Source organism: Moschus berezovskii, chromosome X, assembly GCF_049115385.1.
Source record: "Moschus berezovskii isolate FMDL1 chromosome X, NW_MosBer_1.0, whole genome shotgun sequence".
In the NCBI taxonomy this organism is placed as follows: Eukaryota; Metazoa; Chordata; class Mammalia; order Artiodactyla; family Moschidae; genus Moschus; species Moschus berezovskii.
This window is the reverse complement of record NC_142488.1, coordinates 146896046-146917364: the sequence shown is the minus strand read 5'-3', so window position 1 is coordinate 146917364 and position 21319 is coordinate 146896046. Positions and strand designations below refer to the sequence as shown.

The window sequence follows — 21319 nt, the reverse complement described above, 5'->3', positions numbered from 1 at the left end:
ATCCACTTTATAGCTGTAGTCCGGAACCAAACCTGAGACATCTCTGAGGTATGCCTGTATTACACTCATTTGACTGGGGGCAAAGAAAAAGAAATGGCGAGACCCTTGAAATTGTACTAAATGCTTCTTTCCAAGGAGTATTAGTTCCTAAAAGATCTCACAAAAGTTAAAGAGTAAAAATCTGAAGAATGCTAAGTTTTCTGAGATATTTGAAGGATTATGTTTAATGATATCTTCCAACACAGTATCCAATGACTCTCGGCTCTAATAGATAAAGAAATCATTTGACCTTCTTCCTCCTGAACTCTCAGTTCTCCACTTCCGGTTTTGGTTAGATTATTACTTTTACATTGTCAACGTTTCAAAAATTTTCATTCTGTCCTTTAGTAGGACAATGATTAATGCATAATTCCACAATTATGGAATATTGGCTCTGCATATAAATGGATTCAGTGATCAAGATAGTTCCTTCCATCTCCAAGGTCTTGATTTCAGTTTATCTTTTAGTTGTCTAGCCTTTATTGTTTAGTGGTAATTTCAACTTTCTGCTTTTAGACTTGAAGGACGAGTTGGACAAATGGAACGTTCTCAGAGCAAACTGCCTTTTCCTCAAAAGTTTAGAAAACTTTCCCCACTGGCATCTAGCATTGAGAACTGATTACGAGATGTCTAAGGCCAGCGTGACTTCTCCCAGGAAGATATTCTTCTCTTGATTGCTATCTTTTCTAGAAAACCCATTATATATGTGCTGCATCTCCTTTGCTGCCTCCCAGACTGCCGTCTGCTCTCCAGTCTTCTCCTCTCTCCCATTTTATATCATGTGGCTTCTGCAAACCTTAGCGCTCTGTACCCACATCATCACTATGCATGTGGTCACCTTGGTCACACTGACCTGAATTGCTCTCACTGTGGCTTTCATCTCAGCAATATTTTTATTTTTTCTTTCCATTCTTTGATGAGCTCTGCTACCTTGCTTTCATTTCCTTCTGCTTTCTAATCATCCCTTCTTTGAACTCTACATCTCTTCTTCAAATTTTATTTTGAGAAATCATGTTTTCTGAAACTTCTTTGAGTTTTTTTTTGGGAGGGGGTGTTTTCTGCTTTTGTCTAGAGTTTCCCTGTATTTTTCAGGTATAAATGATTCCCTTTATGATGTGCTTTTCTTCTGTTTGCTCCCATTCCTTTCCTCCTATTATTTTTGTAATTGGTGCTGTTTCCATGTTACAAATAGGACTCATGTTGGGCTGTGAATGCCCTGGCTTTTGCCAACATGTCCACATCATCTCCCTGGGTTTCCACAGTGACATTCCATGGCTCTAGTGCTCTGTGTCCTTAATTTTCCTTGATCTAACAAGATCTTCCAGACTGACCCTGGACTTTGGGGCAGTCTGATTCTTCCTCCACTTCTGAGAAGGCATTGCTGGCCCCATTTCCCATTTGCTCCCTATCCCTGTGCAGACATAGCAGTGTTTGGCTGGAGAGCTTCCTAATTTATGACCTGGGGATGTAGCTGTTTTTCTCTTTTAAGCCAAGCTAGCCTATCGTTTTTCTGTGAAACTAGGTGGAGGGGTGGGAAAACCAATGTTTGGAAGAATTTCCTTTCATAGGTTTGTATCTACCACAGGCAGCTAAGACCCAGGCAGGAGCACAAAGCACCTGGCTCCACCAGCTCCCTGACTCTGGACTGGGGAAGAGCCCAGGCTGGAAAGGCCTAGCCTATCCAAGCTGAGAGCTGTTGTGTGGGGAAGAATATGGGTGGAGACGACTGCCTGCCCTGCCCTCTGCCAGCCATCATACTTGTGAGATCACATGCAATGTGTCTGTTAACGTCACACTGGGTCCCTGGGAGATGTGTCATGGCCGGGAGGCAGCCGTCAGCTGGCTGCCTCTCGGGGGCCCCAGAAGGGAGCTGAAGACAAGCACAGAAGATATCAGCTGTCTCAACACGGCTGGATGTGGAGAAAGGGCTCTAGCACTTTGATGAGCAAGTTGAGACTCTTGGGAAGTCCCAAGTCCGAGCAGTTCCTTATACTGGGACCCAGGACATTAGGTGGCTGACTTTCTCAGCCATCCAGAAAGAAGTTAAAGAAAAAGTGGCCTGAAGTAACTGCTGAAAGGCAAAGACAGACTTCAAGTTGCCCAGGAAGACAGAGTGGAGCAAGACGCAACAAAGAGCCAGCAAGCCTGTGGTCAACCCGAACCTGGGACCCTAAAGAGGGGAAAACTAGTTTCAGTTCAGCCCAGGGGGCACGGTACACTTGACAAGTGCTGTCTCCCCACTGTAGATGCCTCACTGTTTCCTCCACCCCTCCCCACTGCCCCTCTATACGCACCTGCAAACATCGGCCTTCTACCTCAGAAGCACACATGTGCACTCGGGTCCCCAAGGCCCCTCCCCAGCCCTGAGGGCACCTGTCTCCATGGGCACCAGAGGGCAGGACTGAGTGAGGGGATCACTGCAGGGATCTGGAGCCCGGCCTCTTGGGGACCCAGCGGAGAAGTGTCACCCTACAGCTGTGGCAAGATTCTCAGGCAGTCCAAGATTGCAGAACGCACCAGATGTTAAGATTGGCAGCTTACGTGAAGATGATGGACACGGTCTCCAGCCTGAAGCCTTCAGAAAGCCAGGACTTTGGGACCTGCCAGACGGCCACCGGGACACAGGCTTACAAGCTCCCTCCACGCCACCCTGAGCCCGGATTCCTGCTCACCCGGAAGTTGTTGACTCCCTGTGGGACCTGGCTGCTGGCAGAGTCCCTGGAGCCCTGCTCTGAACTTGTCCCCCAAAGCCCAACGTGGCTACTGGGATGTGTCCACAGAGCAAGAATCAGGCCCCCACACCAAGGCCCCTGTGGAGGAGCTGCTCAAGGTCAGTTCCTCAGTGCCCTCCAAGGGTCCGGTACTAAGTTGTACCCTGCCAAGCATCCAGTTATAGCTGAGTCTCAGGGGCTATTGGCTGAATACAGTCTCCCCCTCTGCACACAGGGACTGGGCTGGGACAGAGATGGGCCAGGGGACTGCAGGGGGCACCAGCAGGATCTCGCCAGGGCTTAGGGAGGGTGTCCACACGGTGAGCTGCCACCCCTTGGCAGCAGAGCCATGGATGTGGCCCTGCCCACTAGAAAGGGTGTGTCAGGGAGTGGAGGGCATGCCACCCCACAGGTCTCCACCAGCTGCCCAGGTCCCGGCAGGGCCAGAAGGGGCTACATCAACATGGGCTTGGACTGCAGGGCAAATGGAGGGTGGAGGGAGACAGAGAAGGAAATGTGAAAGGCAATGTCAAGGTTTGTAGAGATGTCTCCTGCCACCCCATTTGAGACTTGAGTAAAGTACCCAAAGCTTTGGGGAATGGGGACAGGGTGGTACACTGGGGACAGGGGCGCCCCCTGCAGTCAGTCTGCTTGGCACCCTCAGTTGGCTGGAGTCAGCTGACATCTTCTTCCTCCAGCTCATGGGCTCCAGTCAGCAAAGGTGATGTGGCCTGAGAGATAAGCCCTTCTGTGCCCACACTCACTCACACATATATGTAGCTACACACACACTCACACACGCTCAAACATGTTCACATCAACCCTACACACTCACACTACACAATCACAAACTCACACTACACAATCACGCACACTCACAAAAACTCCACACACAGTCACATATACCCACATATGCACCACACAAATGCACACACATACTGAAGCTTTGCCTGGAGATTTCTAATCCCAGAGACTCCCCCAGGGGCTCACAGGCTCCTCATCACTGGCAACAGCCCTCCCAGCCAGCAGGAGGCACCAGCTGGACGTGCACGCATGTGTGCCCTGCCACTGACCACAGACTGTGGGCTCTGCTCTTGCCATCAGCCCAGCTCCCCCTCAGATTTCAGTTCCGAGACAAGAGGTGAAGACCCACCCTCTGTACCTCTGCCTGGTTTGCCCTAGACTTGCCCTTGGGGCATTAGCCCCAGCTTTCCAACTCCCGGCCACCTGGCAGGCGCCTGCTGAGGTCTGGGATCCTTTCAGTGAGTGTCACTGGGCGGCCCTCGTACCACTGACAGACTTTAGACATCACATCTCATTGTGGCCAGTGGGAGCACAAAGGGAATTAGCCAAAGGATCCCTGGGGTCCCATCGGCATTCGGGGAGGGCTGGAGAGCCAGGCCCAGAGGCTTTGCAGAAAGGAACAAGGCTCTAAATCATGCAACAGTGCTGGACAGGCGAGGACACCCCTCTGACCCCCTCCCTCCCACCACTTCCCAGGTGGCGCTAGTGGTAAAGAATCTGCCTGCCAATGCAGGAGGCACGAGAGATGCAGGTATGGTCCCTGGGTCCGACAGTTTCCCAGTGCCCTTAGTGTCAGGCCAGTTTCCCCCATCCCTGAACATTACCCCTTCAGAGAGCACCCCTGGCCCTCTGCCTCACATGACTGGGCCTTCACCCTTGCAGGTCTCAGTGGGCTGGTCCTGTCTTCTCTTCAAGAGCAAATTTGTTTGCAGGCGGAGGTGGTGTGGGTATGTTTGCGCCCACACTCCCAGAAACCCTACAAGTGTCCAGGCCTGATTTTCCACTGCTAAGTGCTGTAACTGTTGTTCCACAGTGCGGTTTTTCGCATTTTACAATCCCTCAGCTTAAAATACATTTGGGTTGTTTTTTTTTAAACTCTATCAGACTAATACTAGCTTTCTCACCAAGGAGGCTAGAGATCTCCGGACATGCCAGTTCCTTGTTTTGGAGCCCCACTCTGCATCCCACCTCTTGAGCAGCCCTGGGTCTCAGGCACTTGGATGCCAGGGGCACCTGCCCCCAGTGAAAAAGAAAACCAGGATCACCGCCATCCATTTTCAAAAGACAGAGGACTACTCTGTCTCTGTCAACTATGGTTGTGTTCAAAAGACACAACTATCCCAAAATGAGAACAAATATAACCTCAAAATGTTACGGTTCACCTATCAGATGGAAGAAAAACCCTCACCATGTCTGGATCTTCAAAGTACCTACCTTACCCTCTCATTGCCATGGGTGCTAAGCAGGAACATATTTGGGCCCCCCGACCCCGACCCTGCTGGGACCACACCACAGTGCTCACTAGGGATACCAGGCCACTGTTGCTCCCCCCACCCCCGGCCCCACCCCCAGCAGCCCCTCCCCTCCACTGTCCAGAGCAAAAATGAGGCTCAGCTGAAACATTCAGCAAATTTTATTGAAGCGCAACACAGGCTAAAACTATTGAAGACAGGGAATGACAACACAGGGAACTTCTGATGGCTGCTAGAGATCACAGTCCCACCCCCACCCCACCCCACCCCCGCATCCCAGGGTCCCTAACAAGGTGCCCCTCCCCCAATGCAGCATCCCTCCCTCCCCCACCCTCTCCCTTTCTGAGGGCCTCGCTGGCAGTGTCTTGCCAGGACAGTGGGCACTGGCAATGCCCGATCCCCCCAGGGCAGCCCCTCCCACTTGGACCCACATGCCCTATGGCCAGCACAGGACAGTCACACAGCAGGGTATGCTGCACCAAGCCGAGAACGCAGAGTCCCAAGCAAGTATGGAGTGGCCCAGCAAAGTACAGGTCCCAGGGGGCCTCTCAAAGCCCCCTGATGGAGATCTTCCTTCCCGAGGTCCCGGGGTGGTAGCCGGTCAAGCCCTCGTCCGTCCCCTCCTTCCTGCCGGTTCCTGGGAGTGGGCTGGGGTGTCTCTGCGCCACGGTGGGGGGAACTGCTCAGAGAAGAACACATGCACATCTCCAGGAGACCAAGCAGAACTTGGCCTGAATCCACAATGGGGAAGCACATGCTGAGCTAAGGACCAGGCCTTGGCTGGTGCTGAAGCTCAGGGCACATGGCAGGGCCCAGGGGTGGCTGACCAGGTAGGTGGGGACACCCGGCCTGGGTTCACAGGCATCTCAGGGCTCTGCAGGGGGTGGGAGGGGAGTTGATGACAGCTCAGGGATGTGTGTCGACCGGGAGGGGAGAGGGGCTGGGCCAGGGAGGCGTTCCTTGAGATCTGTTTCACTAGGGGGCCTACAGGGGCACATCTGGACTTCCCAGGACAAGGAGCAGCCTGTCCCAGGGGATGCTGAATAGGGGTCCCCTCTTTGGGGGGTGGGGAGGCCCAGGCACCATGACATGGCCCCTAACGTGGGGCCAGGAGGCTGCTTGACCTGGCCTCTCCCTCCTTCCAGGCCAGGGGCCTGGGACCTGCTGAGCCTATTGATCAAAGGAGAACCCTGGGGGGCTCATCTCCACAGCCCCTTCCTCATCTCTGGGCTCCTCTGGGATGGGCTTGAGCCCCTTCTTGGGGGGCTCCTCAGCCTCCTGGTCTCCTGCTTCGGGGAGACCCTCTGGTTCTGAGCCAGGACTTCCTGGGACCATCGGGGAAGCCCCGCCCATCCAGGCAGTGGTGAGGCCCCAAGGGACCTCTGAGGTTGCCTCCTGACCTAGGCCCGGGGGGCCAGGAGCCCTTCCATCTTCCTGAGTGGTCTCCCCAGGGGCAGAGGCTGCCCTGGCAGCATCACGACCTTCAGGAGCAGCCTGGGCAACCTCGGCGCTGCTGCCAATTGCCTTACTGGCCTCTTCATGTGCTAGGAGGGCCTCGACGTCACCTTCCTTGGAAAGGGCAACCTGGGTAGATGTATCTCCACTGGCTGGGGAGGCCTCACTTCCACCTGCAGCTGTGCCCTCGGTGACGATCATATGGGCCAGGGCAGCGGCCAGGTCTCCGAGGACCCCGTGGGCCGCCTCCTCCTCCATTGGCAACTGCTCACCCATCGCTGGGTCGGTCTCCCAGGCTTCAGTCTCCCGGATGAGCTGCAGCATCGCCACGAAGCTGGGGGGTCTTCTCTCCATCCGCATCCTCTTCAGCTTGTTCCGCATCAGGTTGTTGGGCCGGGCCCGCATGAGCACCTGCCGGGCACGCAGCTGATCTGCGATGGCTGGGTGCATGGCCCCCCTGCCCAGGGCCAACTGCAGCAGGCCTTCCAGGCGCATCACAAAGGCAAAGAGGCTCTCCTGGGGCCGCTGGGCACATGTCATGAACTTCAGCCGAGCGGTCACCCGGGGATCCTTGCTCCCAAATGCCTCCACCAGCGCCATCAGGCAGTCCTGGGCCGCCAGGTTGGGATCTTCCGCCAGGAGGGTGCACAGGAGATCCAGCGCCGGACCCCCCAAGCTCTCCACCAGCCTCCTTCTACGCTCCATCTCGGTCACGTGGCGCCACAGGTACAGCATGTCGTTGGCATGATCCAGCCAGCTCTCAAAGGACTCTTCCCCTTCGCCCGGCTCTTCCATCCCGGAGAAAGTTCTCAGCTCCTGGTAGCCCATATTCTCTAGCACGGGCTCCAAGGCCAGCCGCCACTGAGGGGACTGGGCCCTTGGCTCATCCATGGCTCCGGCGATGCCTGCAGCTGCAGCCTCCATGGGAACTCCTGCCTCCCCGGCCGCTCCTGCCATGCTCAGAGATCCGGCCACACCTGCAACTCCCATATCACCTGCCGCTCCCTCCTCATCGGATGTTCCTGCTTCGTCTTCAGCTCTGGCCTCATCCTCAGCTCCTGCCTCACCAGCTGCCCCGGCCTCATCTGCAGTGCGTGCCCCACCTGGAGCACCTGCCTCACCTGGAGCTCCTGCCTCACGTGCAAGTTCTGCCTCAACGCCAGCTCCTGCCTCACCTGCAGCCCCTTCCTCATCTGCAGTGCCTGCCTCACCTGTACCACCTGCCTCACTGGTAGCTTCTGCCTCACAGATAGCTCGTCCCTCGAAGCCAGCTCCTGCCTCCCCTGCAGCTCCTGCCTCCCCTGCAGCTCCTGCAGCTCCCTCCTCATCTGTGGCTCCCTCCTCACAGGCGGGCCCATTCTCACTTGAGGCTCCTGCCTCACCTGCGGCTCCCATCTCACCTGTGGCTCCCTCCATACCTGCAGCTCCCTCCTCCCCTGCAGGTCCATTCTCACTTGAGGTTCCCTCCTCGCTTGAGGTGCCCTCCTCACCTGCTGCTCCCACCTCACCTGTTCCTCCAACATCACCTGCGGCTTCCTCTTCACCTGCTGCTCTCACTTCACCTATTTCTCCAACATCACCTGCGGCTCCCTCCTCACCTGAGACTCCCACTTCACCTGTTCCTCCAACATCACCTGTGGCTCCCTCCTCACCTGCTGCTCTCACCTCACCTGTTCCTCCAACATCACCTGCGGCTTCCTCTTCACCTGCTGCTCTCACTTCACCTATTTCTCCAACATCACCTGCGGCTCCCTCCTCACCTGAGACTCCCACTTCACCTGTTCCTCCAACATCACCTGTGGCTCCCTCCTCACCTGCTGCTCTCACCTCACCTGTTCCTCCAACATCACCTGCGGCTTCCTCTTCACCTGCTGCTCTCACTTCACCTATTTCTCCAACATCACCTGCGGCTCCCTCCTCACCTGAGACTCCCACTTCACCTGTTCCTCCAACATCACCTGTGGCTCCCTCCTCACCTGCTGCTCTCACCTCACCTGTTCCTCCAACATCACCTGTGGCTCCCTCCTCACCTGCTGCTCTCACCTCACCTGTTCCTCCAACATCACCTGTGGCTCCCTCCTCACCTGCTGCTCTCACCTCACCTGTTCCTCCAACATCACCTGTGGCTCCCTCCTCACCTGCTGGTCTCACCTCACCTGTTCCTCCAACATCACCTGCAGCTCCCTCCTCACCTGTTTCTCCAACATCTCCTGCAGTTCCCTCCTCACCTGCTGCTCCTACCTCACCTGTTCCTCCAACATCACCTGTGGCTTCCTCCTCACCTGAGACTCCCATCTCACCTATTCCTCCAACATCACCTGTGGCTCTTGCCTCACCTATCCTACCAACCATTGCTCGTCTCTGGGGCTGTGCAAGGAAATTGGGTCTATCCTGTGACTCAGCATCAGGGGCCTGGGGCAGGCAGACAACATCCCAGGGTCCCCCTTTGCCTGGTATTTGTCGGGGGATCAAGCTTCGGCTTAAATACTCGGCAAACTCGACCAAAGCAACCTTCGACCCCAGCTCCTTTCTGAAGACCTTGCCCAGCACTCGGTATCTGCCCAGGGGGCCCAAGGCAGCCTGCACGGCATCCTTGAATTCTTGGTCTTCACAGTCATCTGGGATGCCCAGGAGGAGCAGAGAGCGCTCCTCATTCACGCCCATCCACCTGCACCAGTCTCGCAGCAGCGCCAGTGGCATCACCATTTTTGAGGACCTGAGGATGGAGAAAGTGATCAAAGGGGTGTGCACAGACTGCTGAAGTGTGGGAACAGGCTTGTGGGTATGAAGGGGAGAGAATAATGTTTGGGCCACACAGCCCACCCCACTGCCCTTCACAGCAGCAACTTAGAGCACTGCCCCAACCTATTTTGTTTGTTTGGGTTTAGGAAACTTTTCTGATAAATTAAATGCATTTACAAAACAAGCCACAAAATTCTGTAAAACAATTATCCTTCAATATATATTTACAAAACAAAACATTTTCTACATTTCTGGCATCAGTTTTAGGAAGTTGCCTTTTTCCCAAGGAATTTTTCAAGTTTTTTAGGTTAATTTTTTCTATCATAGCCCTATATTCTCTTTTTAATGTACATCTGACCTGGAGTGTTAGCCCTCTTTCATTCCTAATATTGGTGTTTAGCATTCTTTGTATTTTTCCTTGATTCGTCTTCCTAGGGCTTTCTCAGTTTTGTTGCCCTTTTTTAAAAAAAAAACAAACATATGGCTTGGTTCATCGTGTCCAGGATTTGCTTTCTATCACCAACTTCCTCTCTTAGCCCAATTATTACTTCAGTCAACTCATTTTATGCTTCTTTCGCTCTTCTTCTTTGTCTAGCATCTCTGTAGGGACTGTTAGGTGACTAATTTTATGCCCTCACTCTTTTCTAACATAAGCATTTAGAACAATACATTTTCTTCCTATTGCTTCTTTAGCTGCCTCCCACTAATTTGGGTAAGTTGGGTAAGTTGTGTTTTTTTCATTATTCAGTTTGAAATATTTTCTAAGTCCCTTTGTGATTTTTTTTCTTCAATCCATGGATTTCCCAGTATTTAAAGATATATTTTCATTATTAACATCAAATAATATTCCCCTGTGGTAAGAGAACTTATCATGAAAAATTGCAATACCTTTAAATTTAGATGTGGTGTATCCCAGTGAATGTACGAAGCACCCTCGTGAAGAATCTGTATTTTGTGTGGAGACCAGGGCCCCGCCCCTCCCACCACTGCAATTCCTGTGCCACTCCTTCAGAGGCAACCTGGAACCTCTCCGTTCCTAATACGGTGTGCCAGAGCCCGCGCCCCCACCTAGAACCCCCACAAATCCATTTGCAATGGCAAACAGCCTCCACCAGATCACAGCAGCTCCAGCGCCGCCAGTCTCGGCCTCACTCACCCGACGAGGCCAGGCGGCTCCTCCTCACCCGCTTCAACTCCAGTCCCCTACCCCGCCACTTGGTGGCGCTCTCCTCTAGGCCCTAGAAGCTGGGCGCCCCCACATGTTTAGAGAACAGACTTCCCCTCTCACCTCCCCACACCGAGGAGTCCTCCCACAAGCACTGTCTCACACTATCTCACCAATGTAGAGACTGCCCCTCTTGCCTCCGCCCTAGAAGGGAGCCAGAGCCCCCTTCCGGCCACCAACGTCCTCTGCCCCCGCCCCACCCCCTGCAGAGCTGGTACCTCCCCTAACGGTTTCCAAACCGCATTCACGAGTCCACCCCATCAACCCCTCCCTCCCCTCAGCCCCTTCCTTCCACCACAGGGGGAAGACATTAGCCCTTTCCTCATGTTCCCCTCATGTCTCGGCATGGGGGAACCCCCTCTCACGTCGTCCCCACTCCCTCAGTCAGTAGTACTCTCTTATGGCCCCCAAAGCAGGCCTCACCCGCTCAGCAGGAAGCCATTCCTTCTGAGACCCCCACAAGTTTAACCATTAGCCACCCGCTCTGCTCCCCCAAGTCAGAACGCTCCCCCAGAAGCCACCGTGGCAGTCAGTGGTCCTCCCCTCAGAACCCCTACAGTGAGGAAACCCTTCCCTCAGCCCCTCTGAAGCCCGCCGCTGTCTGCGGCCTCACCCGGATTCCCAATCTAGTAGATGTTGGCCCTCCCCCCACCTCCACTCCTTGCTGGGCCAGCCCACCCTGTACCCCTGGTAACTGCGGAGTCCAGACCCCAGCAAAGTCTTCGCCTGTCTACTTACTTTCTCCGACTCTGTAAATGACTCTCGAATCCCGGTCAGAAGGGCCTGAAGAACTCGGCTCAGCAGCGCAGCCAGGAACTGTGCAGCGCACTATCCCGAGCCCTCTGTGCGAATGCCACCTGCGTTTCCTCTGTGCTCCCGGAAGTTCCAGGAAGATGGGGGAGAAAGTTCTAGGCAGCTGTTTACAAGGAAAATGATTGGATGAGAAACGCACGAGAGGAGGCTCTTTGCTACTGTATCAACAAGCGGTGAGCACTAAGGACTTGATGTTCCAACGCTTGGCGCCCCGGGGAAGCAAAGATGGCTTCCCTGATGGCGCAGATGGTAAAAAAAAAAACTGCCCGCAATGTGGGAGACCTGGGTTCGATCCCTGGGTTGGGAAGATCCCCTAGAGAAGGACACAACTGAGCGACTTTCATGTCACTTCATTTGCTTTCCACCAATCAAAAGGTCTCCCTGCAAGGCAGCTGAGTTGCAAAAATAAATTTGCAGATGGAAAACCCATCGCTGGCAAATTGGTCAGTTTCTCTTTATGTGCATGCTAAGTCGCTTCAGTCGTGTCTGGGTCTTTGCAACCCTATGGACTATAGCCCGCCAGGCTCCTGTGTCCCTGGGGATTCTCCAGGCAAGAATACTGCAGTGGGCTCCTATGCCCTTCTCCAGGGAATCTTCCCGACCCAGGGATCGAACCTGCATCTCTTAGTCTCCTGCATTGGCAGACAGGTTCTTTACCACTAGTGCCACCTGGGAAGCCTGTTATAGTTCATCTTATACTGTGACTGATAATTTCATAATGCTGTTCTGTATATTTACTGATTTTTTGTCTAGTTTTATCAACTAGCCATCTTCTCTCATGGCGGAAAGAGGATGAGGGAACTCTCCGGTGTCCCTTTTATAAAGTCACTAATCTCTTTGCTTAGGGTTCCACCCTCGTGGGCTAATCACTTCCCAAAGGCCCCACCTCCAAATCTCATTGCTTTGGGGGTTAGAATTTAACAGGTGAATTGGTGGGGCATTTACAAACATTCAGTACATAGCACTGCTTGTCCATCTATTTTTGTCCCTGTGTTCCCTTTTTCCTGCCTGAGGTAATAATTTCATGAAGGCTTTTAGCTTTCTCTTTTTATTTATTTATTTTAATTGGAGGATAATTACTTTTCAGTATTGTGATGGTTTTTGCCATGCATAAATATGAATTGGCCATAGGTATACATGTGTCCCCTCCATTCTGAAATCTCCTCCCACCTCCCCACCCTATCCTTCCAGGCTGTCATCTTTCTCTTGAATCAGCAGTAAGCTGAGTGGACTTGACACTGATGCTGATCTTACATTCACACACTGAGACATTTCTCTCTCTAGTCCCTCCATCACTTTTTCACACTTCTGCCATATTACTGTTCACATCATCGGCACAGCCGACTTCACATGTTCCATGATTTTGTCATAATGCTTTAGAATCATGCCAGTGGTTGAATGAGGCATGTTATAAGAACTAGTGACATCTATCACCTTTCACTTTGCTCCCTCTCTCGATTATTTTCACTTTTGTTTCCATCGTTATTGCTTGGCACCTCTTCTCAATACCGGCTACATTGCCACTGCTTTTATGATTGAGTCTGGGCATCCTGGGCTTGAAATACTGTAATACTTGAAATACTCCATACAGTACTGTACAGTAAAGTACACTAAAGTACATCCACTTGTAGAGGGTGCTCACACGTGACAATGTACACCAGAAACGTGAGCTAACTTACATGATTGGACATGTGAATATGCATTCACATCTTTGAAAGTTCCCCACTTGAATGCTCTTATGTAGGGAACTTACTGGATATCTTTAATTTTTCACTGCCTGATTGTGGTTAACAATGTACCACTTCACATAAATGTATGAACATTTCTACAATATAATTTACAATATTGTGATTTTTTTCTGCCATGCATAAATATGAATCGGCCATAGGTGTCCCCTCCATCCTGAGCCCTCATTCCCTCTCTACCCCATCTTTTATACTGTAGTTTCCATGTATATTATATCTACATGGATTATAAACCTTACAATATACTTGCTATTACAACTTTTAATAGTCATATGTATAATAAAGAAATTAAGAGCAAACAAGTATTTTTTAACGTTTAAATGTCTGTTGTTGCTGTTTAGTTGCTGTCGTTTCCAACTCTTGGCGGCCCCATGGCCTGCAGCATGCCAGGCTCCTCTGTCCTCCACTATCTCCCGGAATTTGCTCAAATTCATGTCCGTGTTTGAATGTTTACAACCATATTTACCATTTCTGGTGTTCCTCATCTCTACCCAAAGATCAAGATTTCCCTCTACTATCATATTTCTTCATGTGGAAAGATGTTCTTTAGCATTCTTTTAGTACAGATCTATTGGTGAATTTTCTTAGCTTTCATCTGTCTCAAAAGGTACTCATTTCACCTTCATTGTTTTTTTCCGCTTTATTTTTAAATTTTTTATTGAAGCATAGCTGATTTACAATGTTGTACCAATCTGTGCTGTCCAGCAAAGTGACTCAGTTATACACATATATGCATTCTTTTTTATATTCTTTTCCATTATGATCTATCACAGGATATTGAGTATAGTTCTCTGTGCTCCACAGTAGGACCTTTTTTTTTAATTAATTTATGTATTGGAGGCTAATTACTTTACAATATTGTGGTGCTTTTTGCCGTACATTGACAGGAATTAGCCATGGGTGTACATGTGTTCCCCATCCCAAACCCCCCTACCACCTCCCTCCCCATCCATCCTTCTGGGTTGTCCCAGTGCACCGGCTTTGAGTGCCCTGTTTTATGCATCAAACTTGGACTGGTCATCTATTTCACATATGGCGTGTCCTCAGTTGCTAAGTTGTGTCCGACTCTGCGACCCCATGGACTGTCACCCATCAGGCTCAGACTTTGTCCATGGGATTTCCTAGGCAAGAATACTGGAGTGGGTTGCCATTTCCTTTATCACATATGGTAATATCACATAAATTATCACATATGGTAATATACATGTTTCAATGCTATCCTCTTAAATCGTCCCACCCCTGCTTTCTCCCACAGAGTCCAAAAAGAATAGAGTCTGTTCTTTATATCTGTGTCTCTTTTGCTGTCTCTCATATAGGATCATCGTTACCATCTTTCTAAATTCCATCAGTTCAGTCGCTCAGATGTGTCCAAATCTGTGACTCCATGGACGTATAAATTCCATATATATGCGTTAATATACTGTATTGGTGTTTTTCTTTCTGACTTACTTCACTCTGTATAATAGGTTCCAGTTTCATCCACCTCATTAGAACTGATTCAAATGCGTTCTTTTTAATAGCTGAGTAACATTCCATTGTGTATATGTACCACAGCTTTCTTATCCATTCGTCTGCTGACGGACATCTGGGTTGCTTCCATGTCCTAGCTATTGTAAACAGTGCTGCGATGAACATTGGGGTACACGTGTCCCTTTCAATTCTGGTTTCCTCGGTGTGTGTGCCCAGCAGTGGAGTTGCTGGGTTGTATGGCAGTTCTATTTCCATTTTTTTAAGGAATCTCCACACTGTTCTCCATAGTGGCTGTACTAGTTTGCATTCCCACCAACAGTGTAAGAGGGTTCCCTTTTCTCCTTGTTGCTTATGCATTCTAAATGTAATGGCTTGCCATCAGCTTTGGGCTCCATCTGTCACTCCCTTAGTGTCTGGAGTTGGGAGGACACCACTCAAGGCTCTACATACACCCCAGGCCACCTCCCACCACTGGCTTGGACCCTCCCTCCTTCCTGAGGCTTGGCTTTGGCCCTGGACCACTTTTCCAGATCCCTTCCCCGCTGGTATCCCTGGGACTCACTGCAGATTGCCTGAATCAGGGCTTGCTGCCTTCAGGGCACTGTCTCTGCCTGCACCCGCCCCATCCTCACTCCTGCCACAATAAGGAGAGGTGGATAGAGGAGAGACGGAGTGGGATGGGCCTGGGTGGATTGCTGCTGGAGCTGCCAGGTGCATCCACAGATTTCTATTACATGACTTTCTTTAGGCTGGGCATCTGTTTGAAATTCTTCATTAAAAAAACTGGGAAACTCTTCTGGAGACGGCATCTAGAGGCATTCATGATAGTGCCTACAATACAGCCTCTAACAAAACCAGGCTGTCCCAAACCCTGGTAATTGAATTGCTTATCTTTATACTAAGAAGGTTGCTGCTGCTGCTGCTAAGTCGCTTCAGTCATGTCTGACTCTGTGCGACCCCATAGATGGCAGCCCACCAGGCTCCCCCGTCCCTGGGATTCTCCAGGCAAGAACACTGGAGTGGGTTGGGAAAGCACCAAAATCCGCGTGTGGTGTTTGCCCAGGCAGACTTAGGGGCATTCGTGCTGTGAGACCTAAAGTTCTCATGAGGTTGTCTAAAACAAAGAAACATGTCAGCCGAGCCTACGGTGGGTCCATGCGTGCTAAATGTGTCCATGACAGAATCAAGCGCGCTTTCCCTATTGAGGAGTACAAGATTGTTGTGAAAGTGTTGAAAGCACAAGAACAGAGTCAGAAAGCTAAATAGGACATTAAGGAAGTCTCTTCTATTGTTGGATTACTCCCCACCCTGAAAAGTTTCTTTTAAAAAATGAATGGTTATTAAATTCTATCAAAATCTCTTTTATTTTGCATTTGGCAAAATAATGATCACATGGTTTTTCTCCTTTATTTTATTAATATGGCTGATTTTATTGATTGATTTCCTACTTTTTCTAAACTTAAATGATCTCAAATGGTTTATGGATTCAGTTTGCTAATATTTTATTTAGAATTTTTGTTTTGTGTTTATAAGAGAGATTGGCTCATAATTTTCCTTTCTTGTAGTATCCTCTTTGTGGACCTGAGTTTTCTTTGCAGAAAGATTTTTTTAATACAAAGACAATTACTATAAGATTCTCTATTTTAAAAAATTAAGCATTTTTGAGTAAGAAAAAAAATTTAAAAACCTCAAAAAAAACAAAAACTGGAAAACTTCCAGAGGGAAATGAATCTCCTGATACATGCTGAGGACACTCAGCCATTCCGCAGTGTGGCGGATGTGGGGTGCACTCCAAGAGGCCCCTGCCCCACCTCAGGCTTTCACTCCCTCCTTCTGTGAAGGTTGGATGCCAAGGCTCTCTAAGAATTGCCCAAAACCACAAAAGCTGTCTTCCCCAAGGTTGCCCTTAGCAGACATCCCATTACTAGTTGCTAATGTGGGATTCAAAGGTCCAGCCCCTTGCGTCAACTGGCTCAATCCATTCCCTAGTGGATGCATCCTATGGATGCAGCAATAAATAACCACAAATCAGGTGGCTTAAAACAAAAGGAATTTATTCTCCTGGCTCTTGAGGCCAGAAGCCCCAAATCAAGGTGTCAGCAGGGCCGTGCTCCGTCCAAAGGCTCCAGGAGTAGACACTTCCTTGCCTCTTTCATTTTGGGGGCTCCAGGCATCCCTTGGCTTGTGGTCACATCCCTCCAGCTCTGCGTTTGTCTTCATGTGGCTTCTCTTCTGTGTGTGTCTCTCTCTCCTCTTCTAAGGACACTTGTCATTGGATTTAGGGCTCACCTGAATCATCTAGAATGATCTCATGTTGAGAGTCTTAATTTCATCACCTCTGCAAAGACCCATTTCCCAGAAAACTCACAATCACAGGTTCTGGAAGTTAGGGAGTGCACATATCATTTAAGGGGCTACTGTTCACCCCATTATACCTCTAAAGTCCAGGTCCAGGCTTATCTAGCCAGACTGCTGGTGAGAAGACAAGAGTGGGCATCAGAATCTTCAACCAGGGGCCACAGGGGACCTCCCTGCCTCTGATCCAGGGACGGGGCCCTGAAGCTATGCTGCATTTGGCCTCCTGAGAACCCTGTTCCCCGAGGCCAGAAGCACACGAGTGGAGGTTCCCAGCTTTCCCCCTAAGCCAGGGTTAGGCAGCTGCTGTCCTGGAAGCATCAGCATGGGGAGAGCTTCTCGCTGCAGTCCTGTGCTCTGCTTGTGGAAGGAAGGGTCCCCACCTCATGCTTAATTCCCAACAACCAGGGATGGGAGAGAAAGAACACGCAGTGCTGGTGTTTTTTGTTGTGGATTTTCTTCCACAGCCTTTTTCCTAACTTTGCGAGGAACTCATCATGACCAAGGGCGGGCATGTGCATTCAGCCCTGGATTCCAATCCCAGTCCTGTGGGAAAACGCAGATTCCAAGGCCCTGGGGGGACCCAGGGAAAGACCAAAGCACGCAGTAGCTCTTCAGTACTCTTCCGTCTGTCTGCCCACCGGTCTCCCCAAATCCTCTCCCACTGCCCCCCGCTTTCTTAGCTTCAACCTTCTGCCTCAAATGGGCTGGTCCCTTACTGGGGTGCCGTGGCTGAGCCACTTGGTGCTGACTGCCCCCACCAGGGATTCTGTGAGACCCAGATGGATGGGCTGATGGACGGATGGACAGACGGACAAAAAGTAAAGCCCCGCAGTCTTGAGACGTGGGAGGTGCGCAGCTAACACTGCCCCTCCCCTGCCCCCTGGAGGATGGTCTTGGACTGGCTGCGACCCCCAGGGTCTCTAAGCAGCCCAGAATGAACGCGGAAGTGCCCCGGGGGACGCAGGGAGCCAAGCCAGACCCCCCGCGGTGCGCGCCAAGGGCGGATGCGGGGCCGGGCCTCCCTCCTGCTGTGCCGCGCATGCTCCGTGCCCCCTCCTCACGCCACCGCCGCCCCGGCCCTGCTAGTGCCCCGGCCTCGGCTCGTTGGCACTGAACAGACGGACGGCTGTGTAGGACGCGCCACCCGCAGGGCACCCAGGGGTAAAGTCAAGCCCAGTCACCCCCTGAGGATGGTGCTCTGGAGGGCTTTTCGGAGGTGGTGGCTTTGTCCTCGGGCTTTCTCCGAGGCAGGGACGGGGGCGCGGGGGGCGGGGGGCCGGGGGCGGGGAGACGGAAGGACGGCTCAGAAGCCCGCGAGCCAGGTCTCGGCAGGTGGTTAGGGACGCCCTGGGAGGTGGCGAGAGCGGAGAGCTGCCGAACAAGCCCTCGGGGCTTCCCTCCCCCTTCCTCGCGCTGGGAAAAGGCAGCGGGTGTTTGTCGGTTTCTTTCCTCCGACTGCGGTTCGCCGCTGACTCTAGGGCTGCCCTGAGAGCGTCGCGACGCGGGTAAGTTTGTATTTTGCGCCTCTGCGTCAGGTCGCGGCACTCCCGCCCAGGGGCACCCAGCCAACCGTCCGCGACCGTGAGCCCCCCGAGGGTCCCCGGACGGGCTCCCTGCGACTCTCGGGGGGTGGGGCGTAGTGTCCCTGAGTGGTGAGGGATGTTAGCGGGGCCGAGCACGCCCAGAGAAGGTGTCTCACACCTCTTCTCAAGAGGAAGCCAGGGGCCGAGCGGCAAAGCGTGCCGGGCTCCGGACAGAAGTAGCGGTGCCAGCCCTCCGGCCCCCAGACAGTGGCCAAGCACTCCTGGGGGCCAGGCTGCAGCAGTCACTGCTGGATCTGCCTTGGGGAACAAAACCCGCAAATTCCTGCTGGGGGGGGGGTCCGATTCTAGTGGCAAGAAACGGGCAAAAAACAGTCAGCGTTTGAAATTAAGAGTCACAGAGTCAATGTATGGCCAAAACCACTACACTATTGCAAAATAATTAGCCGCCAATTAAAGTAAATTAATTAATTTAAAAAATAAGCAAACAAAAAAGAATCAGTATGTTAACCAGTACTAAGTGCTGCGGGGCAGAAATAGAGAAGAGAGGTCGGGTGCGGGTTTAAGCAGTGTGGTTAGAAGACAACCTTTCGGAAAAACTTAACGGAGGTGAAAGACCGTTGGGGCCAGAGGCAACAGCCAGTGCTAAGGCAGGAGCCACTCTGGGCTAGTGTGGAGCAGAAGAGGGCAAGGTCCAGAAGCTCCTTCACATGAGTGAGATAGGCACCCCATGAAGGGCTGGGAGCAGGTGGCATCTCACTGTTCCCCACCCCCACCCTCTGCAAAGAGCAGAGCCTGGAGACCCGAGTTGCGAGGTGGCTCCCAGAGGCCTTTGCTGGCCCCGAGCAGCTCTCAGACTGGACCTCAGGCCTTTCCCCTGGGTGGCTGGCAGGTGACACGGGTCTCTGGGAAGGCTGCCTGGCGCTGAGCGGAGACACTTGGGATCTTGAATTACCAAAGCCCAGAGGAAGTTCCAGCAGGGCAGAAGGCGGCCAACCCTAGTGGCCCCTTGTGTCCCTTTCGGTGGATGACAAAGCCCCAATTCCCTGACCCCGCCCTCAGTGGGACTGCTGCATGCCTTCCCTGTTGTTTTCCGTTTTCTTTTTCTGGGGAAATAGCCCCATCTCGTGGTCTTTAGAAGATGTCAGCACTGAAGCCCTCTACTTCTCCCTCTGGGGCCCACGTTTCCACCTCTCTCCATCCCGCCGCCCTCAGCCAAGCTCAGCCAGCGACGGGGGGTCTGCCTCCCCTCTGTGGGGTGGACCAGACTGGAAGGGGCTACCGGGTTCCCCAGACTCCTGGGACCTTCCCAGCTCCTTGCCCCAAATGCTGCTATCTAAGGGGCCCTCACCTGCGTACCTGGTGTCCTGTCTCAGGGAAACCCGAGCCCCGGGGCCTAGAATCATCCTTCAGCTTTTCCCCTACTCTGGAGACCCACCAAGGCCAAAGTGTCTCGGGAGAAGCCACCCTCCAGTTCTGCATGCTCCCTCCATATCTTTTCTTCCATTCCTGCTTGAGAAAGTCGCACTGTTCCTACGCGGGGCTTTTAGGGCATTAGGGTCTCTGAAAAGACTTTCCTGTAGCTCAAACGGTAAAAAATCTGCCTGTGATGCAGGAGACCCTGGTTCAATCCCTGGGTAGGGAAGATCCTCTGGAGAAGGGAATGGCAATCCACTCCAGTGTTCTTGCCTGGAGAATTCCATGGATAGAGGTGGTGGGCTATAGTTCATGGGGTGGCAGGGTCGGACACGGCTTAGCGACTAACACACACACACACACAGGATCTATGAGCACAGGGCTTGTCATGTTTCTTTCCAGGATTTGAAACTATGCTGCCAGTGGAGTGCTGGGTCCCAGGGATAGACACTGCTGTGTGTAACGAGCTTGCTGGCTGGCACCTCTGATGCACCTTGTGATACTGAACTTAAGCGTCGGTCTCCGTCCACCAGTGAACTCTGTCCATGACGTGTTTCTCTTGGGCAGTCACAGTTTAAGTGTCTTCTCTCTTGAGGGCTTGCAGCACAACTTGGGATACAGGATTAGAGAAAACACCTCTTCCTTTCAGTTTTTCTGTGTCTTTCAAAATGAATGGTGACCTGGCGGTACCGTCATGATAGAGAAAAATATAAGCTTGTGATGTGTTTGAAAACAATTTGACAGTAGTCTGAAAATCCTTGCTAATATCAGTGTTCCACACACACACACCCTTCAGCTTGTGCAGGCCTCTTGGTGAATGGTGGTGGTTTCCCAGTGAACATGGGTGAAAGAGGGTAACAGAGGTCCCTTGGCAGTGACGTTAAGGGTGTTGGCAACACTGTGCAACCACCACCAGCAGCGACTTCCACACTTTGATCACCCCGAAAAGAAACTCCGTCCTCATGAAGCAGTCACCCCACCCCACCCAATCCCAGCCCCTGGCTCTCTGACTCCCTGGATCCACCTATGAGTCTCTGGATATGTCATATGTTTTATAAGACTTAAAGATTTTTTTTAGTGAGCTACAGAACAGTGACACTCTGGAGAGATGACAGGCAGAAGAAGGGGTGAGTGCTGCGGGAAGGCACACCTGATAGGGGTAGCTAGTGTCCACAGGATCCCTAGGTGTTGGCTAGTTTGAAAGGTTTCTCAGACTCCAGGACACAGGGGCTGTCCTAGCTGTCTGGTACCTGGCCCCAGAGTGTGAGACCTCAATAAGTGGGACTTGGACCATGGGTTTAGTGGCCCAGGATAGAGAAGCCCTGATATGGGAGGTTGGTGGGGTGGGAGTTTAGCAAACAGCCTGAGAAGGCGAAAGGCAGAGTTTTTCTTTTTTTTTTTCACAATATTTACTTTAAATATTTTTTAATTTATTTATTTTAATTGGAGGAAAAGTTTTTAGTCATAATCTCAAAGCTCGATCGAGAAAGCTCTTGTGAAATCTTACCTTGCATCATATAAATAGAAT

The 21319-nt window shown here is 51.8% G+C and overlaps 1 protein-coding gene across 1 annotated transcript; it reads right to left on the bottom strand.

The window, feature by feature from the left end:
* Positions 1-6196: 6196 nt before the first annotated feature.
* On the bottom strand, positions 6197-9187 carry PNMA6E (PNMA family member 6E). Its single transcript, XM_088833947.1, has 6 exons — positions 8800-9187; positions 8710-8745; positions 8224-8673; positions 8008-8169; positions 7657-7917; positions 6197-7602 (listed from the first exon to the last, which is right to left on the bottom strand). The coding sequence occupies exons 1-6, from the start codon at positions 9185-9187 to the stop codon at positions 6197-6199; spliced, it is 2703 nt and encodes a 900-aa protein (XP_088690073.1).
* Positions 9188-21319: the final 12132 nt, after the last annotated feature.

What these genes read in the sequence shown, in the direction of transcription:
- PNMA6E (XM_088833947.1), bottom strand. Translation starts at nt 9,187, where the DNA reads ATGGTGATGCCACTGGCGCTGCTGCGAGACTGGTGCAGGTGGATGGGC. An exon ending in AGGTGAGGAGGGAGCCGCAG is followed by an intron (nt 8,170 to 8,223) that starts GTGATGTTGGAG and finishes AGGAAGCCGCAG; the next exon opens with GTGATGTTGGAGGAACAGGT. An exon ending in AGGTGAAGAGGAAGCCGCAG is followed by an intron (nt 7,918 to 8,007) that starts GTGATGTTGGAG and finishes ATGGACCTGCAG; the next exon opens with GGGAGGAGGGAGCTGCAGGT.